The sequence below is a fragment of the Ahaetulla prasina genome, chromosome 1, assembly GCF_028640845.1.
Source record: "Ahaetulla prasina isolate Xishuangbanna chromosome 1, ASM2864084v1, whole genome shotgun sequence".
NCBI lineage: Eukaryota > Metazoa > Chordata > Lepidosauria > Squamata > Colubridae > Ahaetulla > Ahaetulla prasina.
This window is the reverse complement of record NC_080539.1, coordinates 351925631-351944859: the sequence shown is the minus strand read 5'-3', so window position 1 is coordinate 351944859 and position 19229 is coordinate 351925631. Positions and strand designations below refer to the sequence as shown.

The window sequence follows — 19229 nt, the reverse complement described above, 5'->3', positions numbered from 1 at the left end:
AGAAGAGCAACAAAGATGATTAGGGGACTGGAGGCTAAAACATATAAAGAATGGTTGCAGGAACTGGGTATGTCTAGTTTAATAAAAAGAAGGAATAGGGGAGACATGATAGCAATGTTCCAATATCTCAGGGGTTGCCACAAAGAAGAGGGAGTCAAACTATTCTCCAAAGCACCTGAGGGTAGAACAAGAAGCAATGGGTAGAAACTGATCAAGGAAAGAAGCAACTTAGAACTAAGGAGAAATTTCCTGACAGTTAGAACAATTAATCAGTGGAACAACTTGCCTGCAGAAGTTGTGAATGCTCCAACACTGGAAATTTTTAAAAAGATGTTCGATAACCATTTGTCTGAAGTGGTGTAGGGTTTCCTGCCTGGGCAGGGGGTTGGACTAGAAGACCTCCAAGGTCCCTTCCAACTCTGTTATTATTATTATTATCTTTATCAGAAGGATTGTGTATATATGCTTCTACACACACACACACACACACACACACACACACACACACGGGTTAAAATATATGTGAGATGTCTATCTACTTAGAGAGAGAGCTGCTAGGATTAGTAATGTAACTTCCAATTCAAAAAGATACTTCCTGGATCTCTTTGCATTAATGGGCATCACATTCCCATTGTACAGGACCCTCAAGCAGGAATGGAAGTACAGCCCAAGGGATCAATTCTCCCCATACCACTGGGAATGGACGACATCCTTAGGCAATCTGCATTTGCACTGAAGGCTTGGTTTTTCCCTCCAGCCATTCTTCCAGTGTCCCTGACAAATGCTGGGTCATCAAGAAAAGTTTAAAAATACCTGACCTGGGGCATAAAAAAAAAACAGGCCAGAGAAGAGCTAAGACCTTCCTCATCTGCTCCAACCTTTAAAATCTTGACAATCTTTCAGTAAGTTCTTGACATCTGCAAAGTTGGATGATGCTCTGGCATTTTAACACTAGAAAGAAAGTTGGATAGCAATTAGACTGCATTTGTAATGTACTTGCTACATGAGCAATTCTAATTTTAAACTTTTCACACTGAATACATTGGCATTTCAGGCATTTGGTCTATTACTACCCACTTGACCTGTAAGAAAGAAGCATCTGCAAGAGAAGAAAACCCTACTAGAAAATGGTAATTCTGCAGGTCACATAGATATTTGTGAAGAGTAAAATGACTTGGCCACTGCTCTTGTCTCTTGCTTCAGAGCATCTCTCAAAACCTGAAAAACGTTAAGCAACACTTGAAATACAGAACCACAAAAAAGCTGAACAAATTCTGCCAACAGATGTTAACCAGATGCAGAGATCCAGAATACAGAGTGATGGGATGGGATGGAGTTGACTCATCAAATGTAGGATGAAAGCAATACGATGAGCATACTGTCGATTGGGAAGAAAAAAAATCTCAAAGAATAGTTGGCTTGTTAATTTTCAAACAGCCTACTGGTAAACAAATAATTTTGTAACAACATTGAGGAGAAATGAAATAGGCTTCTTGAAGACCAGAGATGAAACAAATGCTTCTGGGTTCTTCCACCAGGAGTCTCCTCATTAAGAAAGTCATGCATGGGGGGTGTGGAGCAACAGAAGTTTGGGGAGACATGTGAGGCCAGGGAAGCAGTAGTTGGTTCTTAACTTAATTGCTTATCCAGGTTAAGATATAGTGACAGCTTGCTTAACTTTAAATTTGGTTCATTAAAAAGTATGTGAACATGTGTGTGTGTTTGTAGTAGTGGTGAAATCCACAGGTTCTAAAAGGTTCTGGAGAACTGGTAGTGGAAATTTTGAGAAGTTCAGAGAACTGGCAAATACCACCTCTGGCTGGTCCCAGAATGAGGAGGGAATAGGGATTTTGCAGTATCCTTCCCCTGCCCTGCCCACTAAGCCCCGCCCACCAAGCCATGCCCACCAAACCGGTAGTGAAAACATTTGGATTTCACCACTGGTTTGTAGGGTTCTTTGCACAAAACTCCACAGAAAGGGTTTAGGGAGGAGAGGGAAAAAATTCAAATCTTAAGCTAGAAGAATGAGTAAAAACAAATCAAATGAAATTTAGCAGGGAGAAATGAAAATGTATGCATTTAGGCAAGCTTAGAAAAATGAAAGAAACGTAAAGGATGGGGAAAATGTGGCTCAAGAGTAGCACACACAAGTAGGATGTTGATGTACTAACAGATTACAAGCTCAACATGTCTCAACAATATAGTGGAACTGCAAAGGTCAGTGACATGTTGAAGAACCTCAAGAGAAGCACAGTATCCAGTCATAGGAAGTAATTATCCCACCCAATTCTGCTTAAAGAAGCATTATTTGGAGCAGTGCATTCAGTTCTGCCCACTCTATTTAAAAAAAGGAGACAAACTTGAGCAAGTCCATAGAAAGCTACTACAATAATGAAAGGACTGGAAACTAAGTCCTATGAGGAATGTAGGTATGTTAAAAGATCTAGGTATGTTTATTTTGAGATGAGAACATTGAAAGGAATATGCCACCAGTCTTCAAATATCCAAGGGACTTTTATATTATGTTGAATATTCTTATTTGCTACAGAGGACAAGAGTAGAACTGATGGGATGAAATTCCTAGGATGTAGATGCAGATTAGATTCAAGGACTAACGTCTTGACACTAAGAACAGTCAATCGGTAGAATAGGTTATTGTAGGAAATGGTTTCTTTCCTTCACAAGGGGTTTTAAACAGGGTAGGTAGACATTTATCAGCAATAATGTGTGAGTGAGTCCTGAGAAAGTTGTACTTGAGGATCTCTTAGGTCACCTGCAAGTCTATGATTATGAATCAAAGCAACCCTCCCAGATTGCACAGCCCTAACATGATATTCTTTTCTCAAGAGTATAACTGTGCCTCTCTTAATGAAGTGGATCAGGATCCATGCAGACCTATGCCACTGTAATCTGTTGATTTTAAGATGCAACCTAATTATGTTGTTTTAGTTCCACTTAAGTTTCTCTACATTTTGCCTTTTCTGCTTCATTTTTAATTCCTTTTAAAAAAAGGTTTTTTTTCAATGTGCTTCTCCATAGGGCCTATAAAGCCAGAAACTATAATAAGCTGCAATATAAAGAGATGGACTTTAGGAAGCAAAACTTTCATTCCCATTGTCCACAGCAATGTTTCTCCACTTCAGCAACTTTGAATTTATGCATGCTAGCTAGTGAATTCTGGGAGCTGAAGTCCCTGTATCTTAAAATGTCACAATTCTTGAAACAAACATTAAAACGCTTTCCACACATGCACACAGAAGGATTTTCGATCTCAGATCCAGACTCCCTTCTCCTTATCCACTTGGCTTGCTTTTAAATCCTTACCTCATCACAGTCATTGTTGGAGAGGCGGGAAGAGAGGGCATCCTTGTTCAAAGGTTCAATCACTGTTACCTCTGCAAATTCTTCCACAGATTGCTGACACTCTGGTAAGGATCGCCTCCCATAGCGCTTTCCATCCTTGATGTATTTAGGCTGGGCTTCAAGTGAAGAATCTGGAGATGAGACGGAATCCATGATGTTAAGAACAGAATAGACTGTAGCCTGTTTGCAACACCAGTGCAACATCAGTGTTTTTCAACCTTGGCCCCTTGAAGATTTGTGAACTTCAACTTCCAGAATTCTGAGAGTTGAAGTCCACACATCTTCAAGAGGGCCTCTGGTGGCTCAGACTGGTAAGACAGTCTGTTATTAACAGCAGCTGCTTGCAATTACTGCAGGTTCAAGTCCCACCAGGCCCAAGGTTGACTCAGCCTTCCATCTTTTATAAGGTAGGTAAAATGAGGACCCAGATTGTTGGGGGCAATAAGTTGACTTTGTATATAATATACAAATGGATGAAGACTATTGCTTGACATAGTGTAAGCCGCCCTGAGTCTTCGGAGAAGGGCGGGATATAAATGCAAATAATAAAAAAAAGAGGTCAAGGTTGAGAAACACTGGGTTAGATTGCCAGAAACTGCTTTGAATTGCCAACCAACTAGATGGCCCTGTACAATTTATTTATTGAATGCATGCTTTTTGTCCACCTGGCAGCTTACAATTGGGTTGGACTGCAACACCTCTCATCCATAGTCAGCATAGCAATTTGGAAACTACCAGATTAGAGAAAGTTATTCCAAGGTAGTAATTTTGGTCCTATTTTCACAAGGGTGTTCACAAGAGTTGTGGTTGTGGTTCCCATATTGATTTTTTCGGCACCCCTCTGCGGATATCATTGCTTTATAGTGGAATGCACTCCTACTACATTACAAGCTGGGACAGAGCCTTGGCATGGCAAAAGTAAGTCGAATCTCTTCAAACGAAGAAGGATGGTTTCTCCCACTACTGTGCCAATTTTTTTTTATTTGAGGGAACATATCATACAAGAGCTGAGATGACGCAGTGGTTAGAGTGCAGTACTGCAGCCTACTTCAGCTGACTGCTAGCTGCAGTTCAGCAGATCGAATCTCACTGGCTCAAGGTTGACTCAGCCTTTTATCCTTCCAAGGTGGGTAAAATGAAGAGCCAGATTGTTGGGGGCAATAGGCTGACTCTGTAAACTACTTAGAGAGGGCTGTAAAGCACTCTATTATGGAAGAGCACTGAAAAAGAATATTGTTTTTGCTGCTATAGTAAATCTTGCACAAAAGTTAACTTCTGGAAAATAATAATCCCAGACACATCTAATGGGTTCTTCATCACCTACACTATCAAATAAGCAGGAAAAACGCTAATGCGAAGATTTATTTCCTTTTGGCCCTTCTTTTTTATGCATCCTTGCAACTAATTCATGAACTGCCACTTCTGCACAACAACTGCATTGCAAGGCACTTTCTGAGGGAATCTCTCTTCCTCACACCTTTATTTTATTGGATGTCTCCTTTTGTCATCTGCCAGTTAAAATGTATCACCTCTTTTCTCTACAAAAGGGTCAGATGGTGAGTGTAGGGGAAACTCATTGATTCTGGGCATTTAAGTCTCTCATAATGAGAGATACCAGGAAATCAGTTCACAATACACTGGTTTACATTGTGAAATATATATTCTGTAAAGATACTATTTTAATGCATATAGCTCATTCTGTGTTGCAAAAGGTATTACAGAATAGCTGCTCTGAAATTCAAAATTGGGAAAAAAAGGATTTTGGGGGGGGAAAGACAGGGAAGAAAGAGAAAGAAGTGAAATAAACAAAAGTGAATGTACAGCAATTTCAGGAAGATAATTTTTTCCTGGTTTGAAAAAAGTCAGGAGATAAATCTCCCAACAAAATGAATGGAAAGTGGATTAAAAAAAAAAAGAGATGGAAGCTGCTTGGAAAAGAATGAACATAATCAGGTTACAGAGTGTCATAGAATTGTCTGGAATTGAACTACAAAATGAATTAGCACTATGTGAATACTGATTGAATATATGAGTGACTGGTATGAAAGAAATACACTGAAGTGGCTTGGTTGTACACAATGGCTGAATGAATGAAGATCAAATCATCAAACAGGTATATGAAAGAAAAGTAATTGATTGAGGGAGGACAATCGAAAACTTCAAGACTGAAAATTGTTGATGAGATTCTGAAAAAGAAAAATGAGAAGTTGAAAGAACAAAGTGATGTATGGACATGGGGAAAGCAAGCATGATTGGCAAGAATACTTAGGAATAGTAGGGTAAATTATAATGAATACCATTGCTGTAAAATAGGTATAGTTCTATTTCCTTTGCTTTTTTCTTATTTCATACATTTAATTTCTTTGGCTTACTGTCCTTTACCCCTTTTCTGTATTTTGCATATCATTGCTGATTCTGAAGGGAGGATTATATATCTCAAGGCAAAAGACAGAGGTATATGATGTTATATTACATTATGCTACGCTATTATTATAATAATAGACTAGATCTACATATAAATCTGAGTGAGATAAAAAGCAGTATTATATTCTTTTTGTCCATGTGGCAACCACATCTTTCATCAATGCTGCTGATGGGACAGTGTACTGTATGTGTATGCAGCTCCCCCTCCCTTTATTGATAACTCATGGCAAAAGACATCCAATACTCCTTCCTCTTCCTCCCACAAACAACAACACTGCAAGGTGAGTTGGGTTGAGGGAGACTGACTGCCCTAAAGTCACCCAGCTGGCTTTTGTGCCTAAGGTATGACTAGAACTCACTACCTCAAGGTTTCTAGTCTGGTGCCTTAACCCAGGGGTCAGCAACCCACGGCTCTGGAGGCGCATGTGGCTCTTTCATCCCTCTGCTGCGGCTCCCTATTGCTGGTCGGCTCCACAATTGATAGGGCTTTTGGTTAGGACAGTTAGAGGAAAAAGGACGCTGCGCTACGAGGAGACTCTATGGTAGGGGAACCAACTTCCAGTCAGCAGAGGAAAAAGGACGCCGTGCTAGGAGACTATGATGGGGGAATCGGACTTCTCGTCAGCAGAGGAAAAAGGACGCAGCACTAGGAGGAGACTATGATGGTCGGGTCCAGAATTGAATGGGAGCTTCCGGTTAGGACCTTGGTGGCTCTTTGAGTGTTTAAGGTTGCCAACCCCTGCCTTAACCACTAGACAAAACCGATTCTCGCTTCTTGCAAGTAGCATCCTATGATACATCATTACTACTTCCCTGAATCTGCTGCCTGATGAAAGTTCCCCTCTTTAACAAATGGTAGGACTCGTTCTAACCAACAATTGCATCATCCAACATCAGACATTAAGATCTTATCCAGGAACCCCGTAAAGCTTCTATCTTTTTGGCATTAAGCAAATACATTTTTATTTACTCAATCCTTTAATCTCCCATCTGCTCTAAACGTTTTAGTTTTATTTTTAGCTTTTAATTGAGATTTGCATAAATTCTAAATGGCACTGACAGCTCCGACCCATAAAAAAGGGGAGATAGTCAAGTTTTATTAAACATGACAACGCCGAGGGAAAACTGACTATGGTGTTAAAACTGCTGCATTCTCAATTCCAGGGGTTGAATAAAGTATCAAAATGTATGAGCTACTTCACCAAAAAGAATGTATTTTAAAGTACACTGAATATACATCCATATTTACACATATACCAGTGATTTTATGCCATGTACTGTGGTTGTGCTGATGATTAAGATGTGGATTCAAAATTAGATGACGTTTGATTTTAAGAGAATTCTGTTGAAGGCTGTCGGGATTTAAAGCTAAGTAGCAAGAAGCATGTTCAAACACGCCAAGGAACATACAAGGGGCTCAGATCCAACCTCTTCATGTCATCTTGAATACCCTTTCTATATAGATTCTGCTCAAGACCTTGTTAGTGAAAATGTATTCTTTAGCTTAGCTATGCAATGAATTATAAAATACACAGGAACAGAAATCCTTTGATAACCCCCTTCTCATTTCCCCTGGATTTCTACCCCCATCCATACATATTACAAACCCTGGGGAATGCAAGCGGGCGCTTGTGTTTGAAGAAGGCAATTTTAACAAGGTTTCCTGCAGCTGGGAGCCTGGGCATAAAAGCCATAGGATGAAACACACAGATAGGAAAAATCAGAAACGAGGCGAGCTGATTAAATAAGACCCAAAAGAACAAAAGCAAACCTTATCATTACCATTAAAGCTGGGCTGCTGGCAACTGCTTCATTTCTGGCATGTTAGCAACGTTAGCTTCTCTCTGTGTCCCATTCCATTTTCCCCCATCTTGCTTTAGAGAGAAACTTATTAGAATGGTAGAAGGGATTCAATAGATATGTAAGGGCATTACAGAATTAGATCTGCTTCAAAGCATTCTAGGTTTTATTCAGTGAATATACATCACACAAAAACTTACAGTAAATGATGCCAACATGCGCTTAATAATGATCACACTTGGACACATCGTCTAGATTTATGCATCAAATTAAGTCAAGATTTTTTTTAAAGCTATGAGTTGTTGAAAAAGTCATCAAGATCTCGTTCGGAATGAAAGCTAAGCCACCGAACCAAAATCAAGCCAATATTGTGGCTTCACGCAAAGTTTGAAATCAGTCACAACATAACCCACATCAATAGACAAGTATCTTCCACATAATTTGTAAACTGCACAAAGTCACTTGGGTGGCAAACCAATTTAACAAATAAAAATAATTATTATTTTATAAATAAAATAAATAATAATAATAGCTACTGGGCAGTGGGTTGCGTGTGACTGGTTTCAGTCTTTGCATGAAGCCACAATATTGGTTTGATGGAATAGATGAACCCCACCTATTATGGCTTAGCTGGCATTTTAAACAAATTCTTCACTGCACAGAGTCTCATTGCTTTGAGTTGGGTGGCGGCCATATAGATATCATTAATAAATACACTGATGCAGAGGTTGTCCCAGAAACTCTCAATTAGTGCCCAATATATGAAAGCCCAATCAAGAACACACCAGGGTGGAGACTGAAAAAACTTTTATTCTGCACAGAAAAAAAGAACACAAGGAGATCTCTCCCAAAATTTGTGTATCTCTTACCTTTCTGCCCAAAATTTTTATAATGGACAAGAAGCATTGAGTCACGCTCCCGTGTTAGTATCCTATAAGGAAGGAGTCTCCAACCTTGGCAACTTTAAGCCTGGAGTACTTCAACTTCCACAATTCCCCAGCCAGCTGGCTGGGGAATTCTGGAAGTTGAAGTCCTCCAGGCTTAAAGTTGCCAAGGTTGGAGACCCCTGCTATAAGGGGTTGTTTTCGCCCCACTTAGCAATTTACAGTTACATTAATCAGCCATTTTATAAGGGGCTTTGTTCAGCAATTCAAGCAAACCTTTCCCATACATTCATACATTGTATATGAAAATAATTTCTCAAACCCACAGTTTCCCTTTATCTTTAGTTTTCCTATATCTAGGTTCTTTTTTCTGTCTGCGTCTACCTTGTCGCATAATATAGTTGGAGTTATGTGTCTGCAAGCAGACCACAGAACATCAGTTGGAAGGGACCTTGGAAATTTTCTAGTCCATCTTTCTTCTCAAACCCTAAACATTTCAGATAGGTGGCTGTCCAGTCCTTCTTAAAAGCCTCCAGTGATGGAGCACCCACAACTTCTGAAGGCAAGCTGTTCCACTGGTTAATTGTTTCTCACTGTCAGGAAATTTTTCCTTAGTTCTGGGTTGCATCTCTTCTTGATTAGTTTCCATCTATTGTTTCTTGTCTTGCCTTCAGGTGCTTTGGAGAATAGGTTGACTCCCTCTTTTTTGTGACAGCCCTTCAAATACTGGACTATTGCTATCACGTCTCCCCTGGTCCTTCTTTTCACTAACCTAATATTAGTAGTAAAATAGGAATATTTCTAATATTGGGCTTGCTTTTTTTCCCCAACCTTCTCTTTTCTAGGGCTTCGTGTATAATGAAGTGTTTATTTTTTACCTTACATATAGCTAGGATTACAATTATAATAAAATTAATTATTTGGAGTAGGTCCTTGGGTATCACAGAAGAGTACTAGATGTTTTGAAAAGGTATGAGAGAATATTCAAAGAGTGAAAGGAAGGAAAGGATTCTTTTTCTAGGCCCCTCATCCCTCTTGACCAAGACTGAGAGGGAGGCTGGCACAGACAGGAAAGCCAACCACCCTCCCTTCTTTGTGGCTTTTGTTAAATATAGATTTTCTGTCTTAAACTGAAATGAGGGACCCCAAAGATCATTCAACGGACAGGGGAAAAAAACCCTTCTTGATGTCAGAGGCCTTGGGCTCCTGCCAGCATTGCAGCTGGAATCTAGCTGAGATCAGAGGCAACTGTGGTGTGGGGCGAGGTGGGGGGCTTGTGGGCTCAAGTGCATGAAATCAGATCGCAGTTGGGGAATTTTTGTGGGCTTCCACCCAACTGATTGACTACACCCCCAATCAGCCATTGCTGGAGGCTATGCTTTGTTATGTATCAGCGTTCGATGCCAAGACTTTTCCATCAGGACAACCCCCACCCTCCGATATTAACTTTCTCCACACACTCAGCTTGGGGGGTGGGGGTGGATGGAGGCCGAGCAGCTGTGGGGAAAAAAAAAAAGCTCTTGATTTCTGAGCTAGCGGAGGGTCCAGCCATGAAATATTTATGCCCATCCCGCCGAGCGATGATGAGCTTCACATCGCTTTTATTTTTCTTTTATCTTTTAAAAAATCCCTCAGACTGCAGTGCCAGAGATTATAAAACAGTCATATGTTTAAAAGGTATTTTATTTATTCATAGCTTTGATTGGTTTGCTTGCCAGATTTTTCCCAGAATGGCTTTTCGGGGATAATGCAGCTTTTCCAAACCTGGCACTCAGCCGTGTTGTGGGCCCCAGGAGGACCAGCGTGGCTTTTTTCCACACTGGCTGGGAATCCTAGCAGCTGTATTGTCAACACACCTGGAAGGGAGGCAGGATGGGTAAGGCTGTCTAAAACCAACACAAATTCTGCTGGAAGCTGCTGAAACGATATTCTTCGTAGCAATTAACTGGACAAATGGAAGTTAGAAAATGCAGGGAGCCCTGAATTTACGACCACAATTGAACCCAAAATTTATGTTGCTAAGCAAGACAGTTGTTAAGTGAGGTTGACCCCATTTTATGACCTTGCCACAGTTGTTAAGTGAATCACTGCAGTTGTTAAGTTAGTAACACGGTTGTTAAATGAATCTGGCTTTCTCATTGACTTTGCTTATCAGAAGGTCACAAAAGGTGACTGCATGAACCTGGGACACTGCAACAGTCATACATGCATGCCAGTTGCCAAGCGTCTGAAGTTTGATCACATGATCCCCATGAGCAAAACTCAGAGGCTTGGCAACTGGCATGTACCGTATTTTTTGGAGTATAAGACACATTTTCCCCCCCTAAGAGGGTGAAAATTTGTGTGTGTCTTATACTGAATGTAGCCCTGTGTCAGGCCTGGAAACCATACTAGGCCGTAGGTTTCCAGATGCTGCCACATTTCTCCCCTGAGGGGAAGAAGGGGGGTTGATGGGTATGATAACATTCTTCAAGCGGTCAAGGTCGGTTGTGTTTGCATCTGCAGAAGGAGTGGCAAGAAGAGGTTTCGAATAAAGTGGAAGAACGTTGGACCATGTGACCGGCAAAAGGGTTGTGGGGGTGGGACTTTTGGGGTTTGTATAACTGGGCCTAGTATGGTTTCCAGGCGTGACACCCTGCTGCCGGCCCTCACCCTTTGGCCTCTGCCTCCCAGCAATTTATCTCCTTGCAGCAAACAGTAAATAGTAAATAGTAAACAGTAAATAGCTCGTTTCAGCTTCAGCACAGCCAGCAATTTACCTCCTTGCAGCAAACAGCCCATTTCATCTTTTAGCACAGCCTGATTAGCACAACCAGTTGATTGTTGGTTGGAACAGCCTCCCAACCCTCAGCTGTTTCAGGCTGCAGGGATTGGCGTCCCCTTTTGCTGCAAGGAGGCAAACTGCTGGGAGGCAGATTTTTTTTCCTTATTATTTGAATTTTTTTTATTATTATTATTTGCATTTATATCCCGCCCTTCTCCAAAGACTCAGGGTGGCTTACACTGTGTTAAGCAATAGTCTTCATCCATTTGTATACTATATATAAAGTCAACTTTATTGCCCCCAACAATCTGGGTCCTCATTTTACCTACCTTATAAAGGATGGAAGGCTGAGTCAACCTTGGGCCTGGTGGGACTCGAGCCTGCAGTAATTGTAATTGCAGGCAGCTGTGTGTTAATAACAGGCTACATTAGCCTGTTGAGCCACTTCCCAGCCCACTTCCCAGCTCACTTATGCTAATCAGGCTGTGCTGAAAACTAAAATGAAACTAAAGCAGGCTGACTGCTGCAAGGAGGCAAATTGCTGGGAGGCAGATGCAGAGTTTTTTTTTGTTTTCCTTCCCAAAAAAGGAAGGTGTGTCTTATAGTTTGGAGCATCTTATACTCCGAAAAATACAGTAAGTATGTCCCAGAGTCATGCGATCACCTTTCATGACCTTCTGCCAACAAAGTCAATGGAGAAGCCAGATGCTACAATGGTTGTAAGTGTGAAAAATGGTCATAAGTCACTTTTTCCAGGGCCGTTGTAACTTCAGACAGTCACTAAATGAATGGTTCTAAGTTGAGAACTACTTGTACTTTGCTGATCTTAGGCAGAACTAATTTTATGGGGCCTGTCCATTGTACTCTAAGCTGGGCTGGAGACAGGCAAGAGAACTGTGTTCTTTCCACATTATTTTTGACTACAGTTCTGCTTCTCCCCTACCTTTTTATGTAGGGCCTTCTGCAAGAGTCAAATTTCAATTCATCAGCACTCAAATTTGGCAACGGTGGTTAGCAGGGGTTAAACAAGGCATAGATATATTTGGGTAATGTTGAAAAACTGAGGAGGGTTGAATGTGCTCAGCATCTGGATGAAAAACCATGGCTTTAGGCTAAATTGGGAAGTTAAAAAAAATTGCTGAAGATAACAGTGGAACAACAATTTTCTATGGTTGCTAACAATATTACATAGATTTGTCCATGAAATCCCCTGGAGCTGACCTTGACTCAAAGGAGATTTTATCTTACTAAATAGATACGTAGCTCAGAACAAGCAGATATATTTCAGAAGAGCAATTATATATGCTGACATATTACCATGCCCATCGGTGACAAAGCCATTAAAATACCTAACGCTAGAGATCTTCAGATCTTGCTGGGCAGTGGCAGTGGCCATTCATAGGAACATATGAAGGAAACACCAAGGCAACCTACTGAGTCAGATCAAAAACCAATCTAGCCCCTCTTCTCAAGCAGAATATACACTGGAGAGCCCTCTAAATAAGCAAATTTTAGTGATGATTTCCTAAAAAAGAATTTGTGAATTCTAATATTGACCCCATTAGAAAAGAATATTTGTAATTCATGGTTGAACTATGGGGTCCTTGGTGCTCTCTTAGAGCTTGGTTGTTTCTTACAGATATTTCATTACCAAGCTAGGTAACATCATCAGTGCTAGTGAGGAATGGGGTTTGCTCTTGTTTTATATACTAGTGGCTTGCCCAACATTGATAGGGCACGCTCAGAAAGATTGCTGAGAACAAAGTTGACAAGAATCTGATCACTTAATGGTCATCACTGAATTGATAAGGGCCAACAGAATTCAAGGGGTGTGGATGTGAACTTGGCAATCTCTTGTGGCAATGCAAGGACTCTAAACTGATGACGCATTTAACTCTGCCCTCCAGCTCTGCCTGCCCTTCTCTTACAATAATATAATCATGGTTTTCACACCTTGCATTGCAGAAAAAGTAGGACGTTGGAAGGTTTCTGATTAATAGCACCGCACTTGCAGACTTCTAGTGCAATGTTATTTTTTGCATTTTTGCACAGGTGTCATTCCTTTATGTGTGTACGCGCACATATGTGTATATGTTTATTTATATTCAGTTTTCTTCTCACCAACCATTTGGATAAGTAGTTACCATAGATGGCTTCTACTGTAAATTCTCCTCTTGCTGCTCTTCTCCTTCTCTAATAAATGTCCTAATTGGATCTCTTCAAAGAATCCAAACTAATAACTTTCATAAACCTTTAGTTGTTTCACAATGCTCACAAAAACCCATGGCTTAATTATATTTTTTTCCTTACATAAGCAGCATTTCTACTTTTCTTTAGAAGAATTTCACAGGTGCAACTAATAGCATTGTGGCTTGAAAATACACTGTATTCAGCACAGCCTAGAAGCCATGACTGCCATTACTGAAGCTCAGTAAAAACTCAAGACTTTTTTCTGGTTGGCCACCTTCTCACCCTACACCAAATATATTCCAATTCTATTTTGTTTCAAAGAGTTATCCCTGCTGACGGACTGGGTCCCAAGACCTTTTTCATAATTTCATTCCAAGATTTTGTTGCCTTGGAATGAATAGCCAAACACCCACATCTCTGAAGCAATACACATGAAGCCGTTACAAAAAGCACTGCTTTGCATGTAGTCATTTTATTGTAGGACTGCACGGATACATGGTGTTGTGTATGCGCAGGCGCAGCTGATAAGTTTCACTCTCGTCTGCGCTAGCGGCGGGAAAATACTTTAAATCTATTGACTAATGGCTCACAGCCCTCTGGCGGGAAAATTCTCCAAATCTATTGGCTAATGGCTGACAGCCCTCTATAAAGAGCGCTGCCAGCCTGAAGCCTTTGCCTTTCGCTGTGTATGTTGCTGTAAGAACTTAATAAATGTAACTTGTTATTTCGAATCCATTCTTTGCCCAAGATCTAACACATGGAAAGTTTTCAAACGTCAGGAAAAAACACAGCACACAAAGAACAATAAAAACAAGAGCAAGGCTGAGTCAGGCCATATGCATAAAAGAAACAGAACAAGATGACCATCAAGGTCAGTAGCCTCTTGAGAGGCTAGTTCAGGGGTCTCCAACCTTGGCAACTTTAAGCCTGGAGGACTTCAGCTCCCAGAATGCCCCAGCCAGCAAAGCCTCCAGGCTTAAAGTTGCCAAGGTTGGAGACCCCTGGCCTAGTTGGTTTCATGTTATAACAAAAAGTCTGTAAGCAAACAACCGAATTCAGAGAGCACCAAGGATTCTACAGTTTAACTTTAACCATGTATATTCTCTTATATTGAAGAAGACCGTTTTCATCACAAAGGTGCTTTCCCAAAAAACTCTTGCTCTTTTTCCTTGAAAACCCAAAGGTACAGTTGGACTTTGTTTTTTCTTGAAGAAGTTTCACTTCTCTTCCAAGAAGCATCCTCAGTTCTGACTGAATGCTGGGGAATGGAATTGGAACTGAGAATGCTTCTTGGATGAGAAGTGAAATGTCTTCAAGAAAAAACAAAGTCAAGTTGCCTTTTGAAAAAGCACCTTTGGGACAACTGTGACCTGGATGATTGAGAATCTCCATAGACATTTTCCTTGAAAACATTTCACTTCATTAGAACCGGTGCTGCTTTTTGGATGAGAAGCAAAATGTTTTCAAGGAAAAAAACCAAGAAAGGCCAGTTGCCTTTTGGAAAAGCACTTCTGGGACAACCATGAGCTGGATGATTAAAAATCTCTAGAGACAAGACTGTCTTCCTGTTTACAGAATGGTTGCCTACAATATTTAACATCTGAATATGCACCACAATGCTTCCATGTGAGCTGGAAGTCATTCCACATTTGGCTTCTTGTAGATTTGCTAATCAAGTCATGGACAAGCAATGTTAAAAATAATGAAAAAACTAAACTTCCATGAGCAAAGTTTGAACATTATGCTACCAAAAATGATGGTTCCTTTGAGAAAATGATTCTTATAAAAGTTTTAGCTTGAGTGTGTGTGAGAGAGACAGTATAGTCTATAGCAATGATGGCGAACCTTTTTGGCACTCGCGCGGAAACATCGCGCATGTGTGCGCATGCTCGTCAGGGTCATGCTCCGGAAAAGTCAAACTTCCGGTTCTAGTGTGCATGTGTGCCTGATGATCAGCTGTCCAGCACACATGTGCAGGCCAGTTTTTGGCACTGCCACGCGCGTGAAGAGCTGGAAAAGCTGGAAAAGCTGAACTTCTGGGTTCTGGTGCGCATATGTACCCGACAATCAGCTGGCTGGCATGCATGCGTACTCTGGTTTTTGGCACTGCCACGTGCGAAGGACAGCTGATCATCTTGCATGCATGTGAGCCAGAAACCCGGAAGAGAAACAGGCAAGGGCACGTGTGCCAGGTGATATGGCTTTGTGTGCCACTTTGGGCAGGCGTATCATAGGTTCCCCATCACGGGTCTATAGTCTACAGCCATGGGACAATTATTTTCTCCTTTCCTCCCCTCTCACTCATTTTAGGCTGGCTTTCTAAATGCAAGGATATGAACATGAGTAACCAATTGATTGACTAAATGAGTTAGAATTAAGAACTCTTACTTCTTTTATTAGACCACATATATTATTAGCACTTCAGAAACTTCAACTTAAAAAACCCAAACCGAGAATCTCCAAGTGGCAGTCAGAAAATATAAAGGAAAGAAACCTTTATGAATCTTCTTTATTTGCCCTCTGGTAAAGTATCTACTCAGCAAAATGAATCCAGTCAATTTAAAAATATTTTCTGTGCAAGCACAAACATATAGTTTTAGCCCTGAGGACTGGGCAGAAAAAAATGTCCCAACACACAAAAATTCTTTCCTTTGCTAACTACTGTCAGGTTTAATCAACTTGAGTAGCTATTTTTGTAAGCAATTACTAACTATGCTGCAACCCTTATTGTTATACTATATTTTAAAACTTATTTCTTTAAAACAAAGTCAGCTTGGCTGTCCCTTCAGTTACTAAAGACATCCAAAATATTTCTTTAGCTTTGCAATAAAGTTTTAATGTTTTATTACACTTTAATATTTTAAAATATAAAAGGTTTAACTGCATTACATTAAGCTAGCTCTCATTTCACTTACTCAAAGCCCTCTTCTCAGGAAAGAAGACAGGACCTTTAATTCTATAGTTCATGCCCAAGAGGCTAACCTCCATTTAATTTACTATCAGTTGTCTCTCTCGCCTTCCTTATTCTAAGACAGTCTTTCTCAATCTCAGCAACTTTAGGATGAGTGGCCTTAAATTCCCATAATTCCTCAGACACCTAGGTTGGGGTTCAGGAATTCTGGGAATTGAAGTCCATTTATTTTAATTTTGCTGGGATTGAGAAACACTTCTCCAAACTGTCTTTTGACAATTTGACAGACTCATTAATGCTAAGCATCTTTACTTCAGTCATTTTGTGAAAAAGAAGCATTTCCTTAACTACTATAGACTATAATGTTTTTCTTGGCAGCTGTGTATGTATTTAGTATTGTGATTGCAGTTTTTAATTGACTTTATGATTGCTTCCCACCCTGAGTCATATCTGAGATGGGCAGTCATACAAATTGAAAAAATACATTTAAAAAAACTCTTGACAGGTGGTCAAAAATAGCTTTATTCTGGCAAGCCTGGAGTATCAGCCAAGAAGTCTCACATAGCCTGACTCTGAGATCATAAAAGTGAATACCAGAATGCAAAGGAAAAGAGTCATATGCTACACCCTGAAAAAAAACAACTGTGATCACATAAAAACTGCTTTCATACATTCCACTAAGCCATGGTTTGTTTACTGTACTTATAGTTTGTTGACTAACTCTCAAATGCTAACATTTTTCCTAACAGACTACATTTAAATCATGCAAAAGTGTAATACATTTTGTGATCTAGGTCTCAGAGACAGAATCTGGGGAAACAAATACTTTACAGGACTTTGGAAAATCTATTGTTGAAGATATGCGGACTTCAGCTACCACTGCTCCATGGTGGCGCAGTGGTTATTTTTTATTTTATTTATTTATTTATTTGCATTTATATCCTGCCCTTCTCCGAAGACTCAGGGCGGCTTACACTATGTCAAGCAATAATCTTCATCCATTTGTATATTATATACAAAGTCAACTTATTGCCCCCAACAATCTGGGTCCTCATTTTACCTACCTTATAAAGGATGGAAGGCTGAGTCAACCTTGGGCCTAGTGGGGCTTGAACCTGCAGTAATTGCAAGCAGCTGCTGTTCATAACAGACTGTTTTACCAGTCTGAGCCACAGAGGTTAGAATGCAGTATTGCAGGCTAACTCTTCTGACTGCCAGCAGTTTGATCCTGAGCAGATCAAGGTTGACTTATTCTTCCATCCTTCTGAGATTAGTAAAATGAAGACCCAGATTGTTGGGGGCAATATGCAGATACTGTAAACCAGTTAGAAGGCTGTAAAGCACTATGAAGCAGTATATACATCTAAGTGCTATTGCTATTGCTTCTTTGGAGTCCAGCATAGCTTCACCCTGAAATTCATACACCTCCAAATTTGAGAAACACTGGATTACGGATTGGCCCATAAGTACCATGTACCAATAGTTTTAAAAATTAAATCAAAGTATGCTGTGAATACCTGAATTTGATTCATACCAATATTTCTAATTTCCATTTGCCAAACAATCAAAACCTGTTAATCTTTTGATGAGGTGATATGTCCTACTTCTGCTTGCAGCTACTTCTTCTAAATTGCATATAAACTAAGCAGAATATTTATATAATGAAGCCACTAGTTCCTATTTGGAGGAAAACTTAGTGTAGAAAACAGTGGTGGGTTGCCCCTGGTTTGGACCGCTTCTATAGAACCGGTAGTAAAACTGGCTGGAGGTTCTGCCCACTGACCCGAATGTCACCAAAAGTGATCTGCACATGTGCGTGGGCACGATGCGAACCGGTAGTAAAGGTAAGTAGAACCCACTCCTGGTAGGAAATCAAAGCCACTTGGCCCAAATGCTGCTTCACACTTCATTATAAACATGGAAACTTTTCTAAATGAATTATGGTTGCATTAGGTACTTTCTCCTTTCCTGGTGGTTGCCAGAATCTCAACATTTCCAAAACAGGTCTTACCTGGTTGCTGAAAGGACTCTTCATTTGTTAATGTGCTAGACAAGATGACGATTAGTGCATCTTTAAACTGATCAAAGTGGACCTTTAAAAAAAGAAGAAGGAATTATTAGTACATCTGGTATACTGTAGTACAATGTGCCTTACCCCTACTTGGTGGCAAAATTTGGCTTATTCCATCATGCAAACAGTTCTGGAAGCATCTTCTCCAAGTCTCACAAACATTGGGAACTTCCCAGGGACCCCCCCCCACTTCCAATCCACTCTCCCACATTCTCCCACCGGCTTTTCCAGCAACTCTACAACTCCAGTTTTTTTGGTACAATATTGCGCAGTCAAGGCAATCTTCACTTTTTACTGTCCTATGATATTCACACAAAGCTGACTATGGATTGGGCCCCATGGTTTATTCTGATTTGAAATATCCTTCCCTGGGCTTAAGCTGGCAAGATATAGGGCTTAATTAGTAACCTAATTAAGGGTTTTGTGCAAACATTGTTTGCCAATTCAATTGACTTTCTCTCTAAAACTGAATGATCCCTTCTCTACTTCTGAAGATAATATTTCAACCACTATATCAGCCCTAATGTTGAGTTCATACAACATTTTATCACCAAACCTGAATTAACAAAACACAATAGCTGAGTTCATGCAGCATTATCTGCTTCCTCTTTCCCCGCATCCCCTACAATCATATTATGGCTTAAAACAACAACCTGTTTCACACAACTTACTAAGGCAATGGCTGACACAACACCAAGCCCCTTTGTAGTTTAGTATAAGCTAAAGTTGTATGGAGCCATTCTATGAATGCCATTTGTGCACGTACCTACATGCATGCGAACAGTGCCACCTCAATAAATACTTCAGAACTGAACATACAAT

At 40.3% G+C, this 19229-nt stretch overlaps 1 protein-coding gene across 6 annotated transcripts in view; it reads right to left on the bottom strand.

Annotated features, from left to right (window-relative positions):
* The window catches only part of NIN (ninein), a 126393-nt gene that overhangs the window by 69361 nt on the left and 37803 nt on the right, over positions 1–19229 (bottom strand). For all 6 annotated transcript variants that reach the window (XM_058163093.1, XM_058163096.1, XM_058163098.1 and 3 more), the window contains exons 3-4: positions 18348–18429; positions 3325–3494 (exon numbers count right to left, since the gene is read on the bottom strand). In XM_058163093.1, the coding sequence (XP_058019076.1) occupies positions 3325–3494; positions 18348–18429 (252 nt within the window). The remainder of the gene's footprint in view (positions 1–3324; positions 3495–18347; positions 18430–19229) is intronic.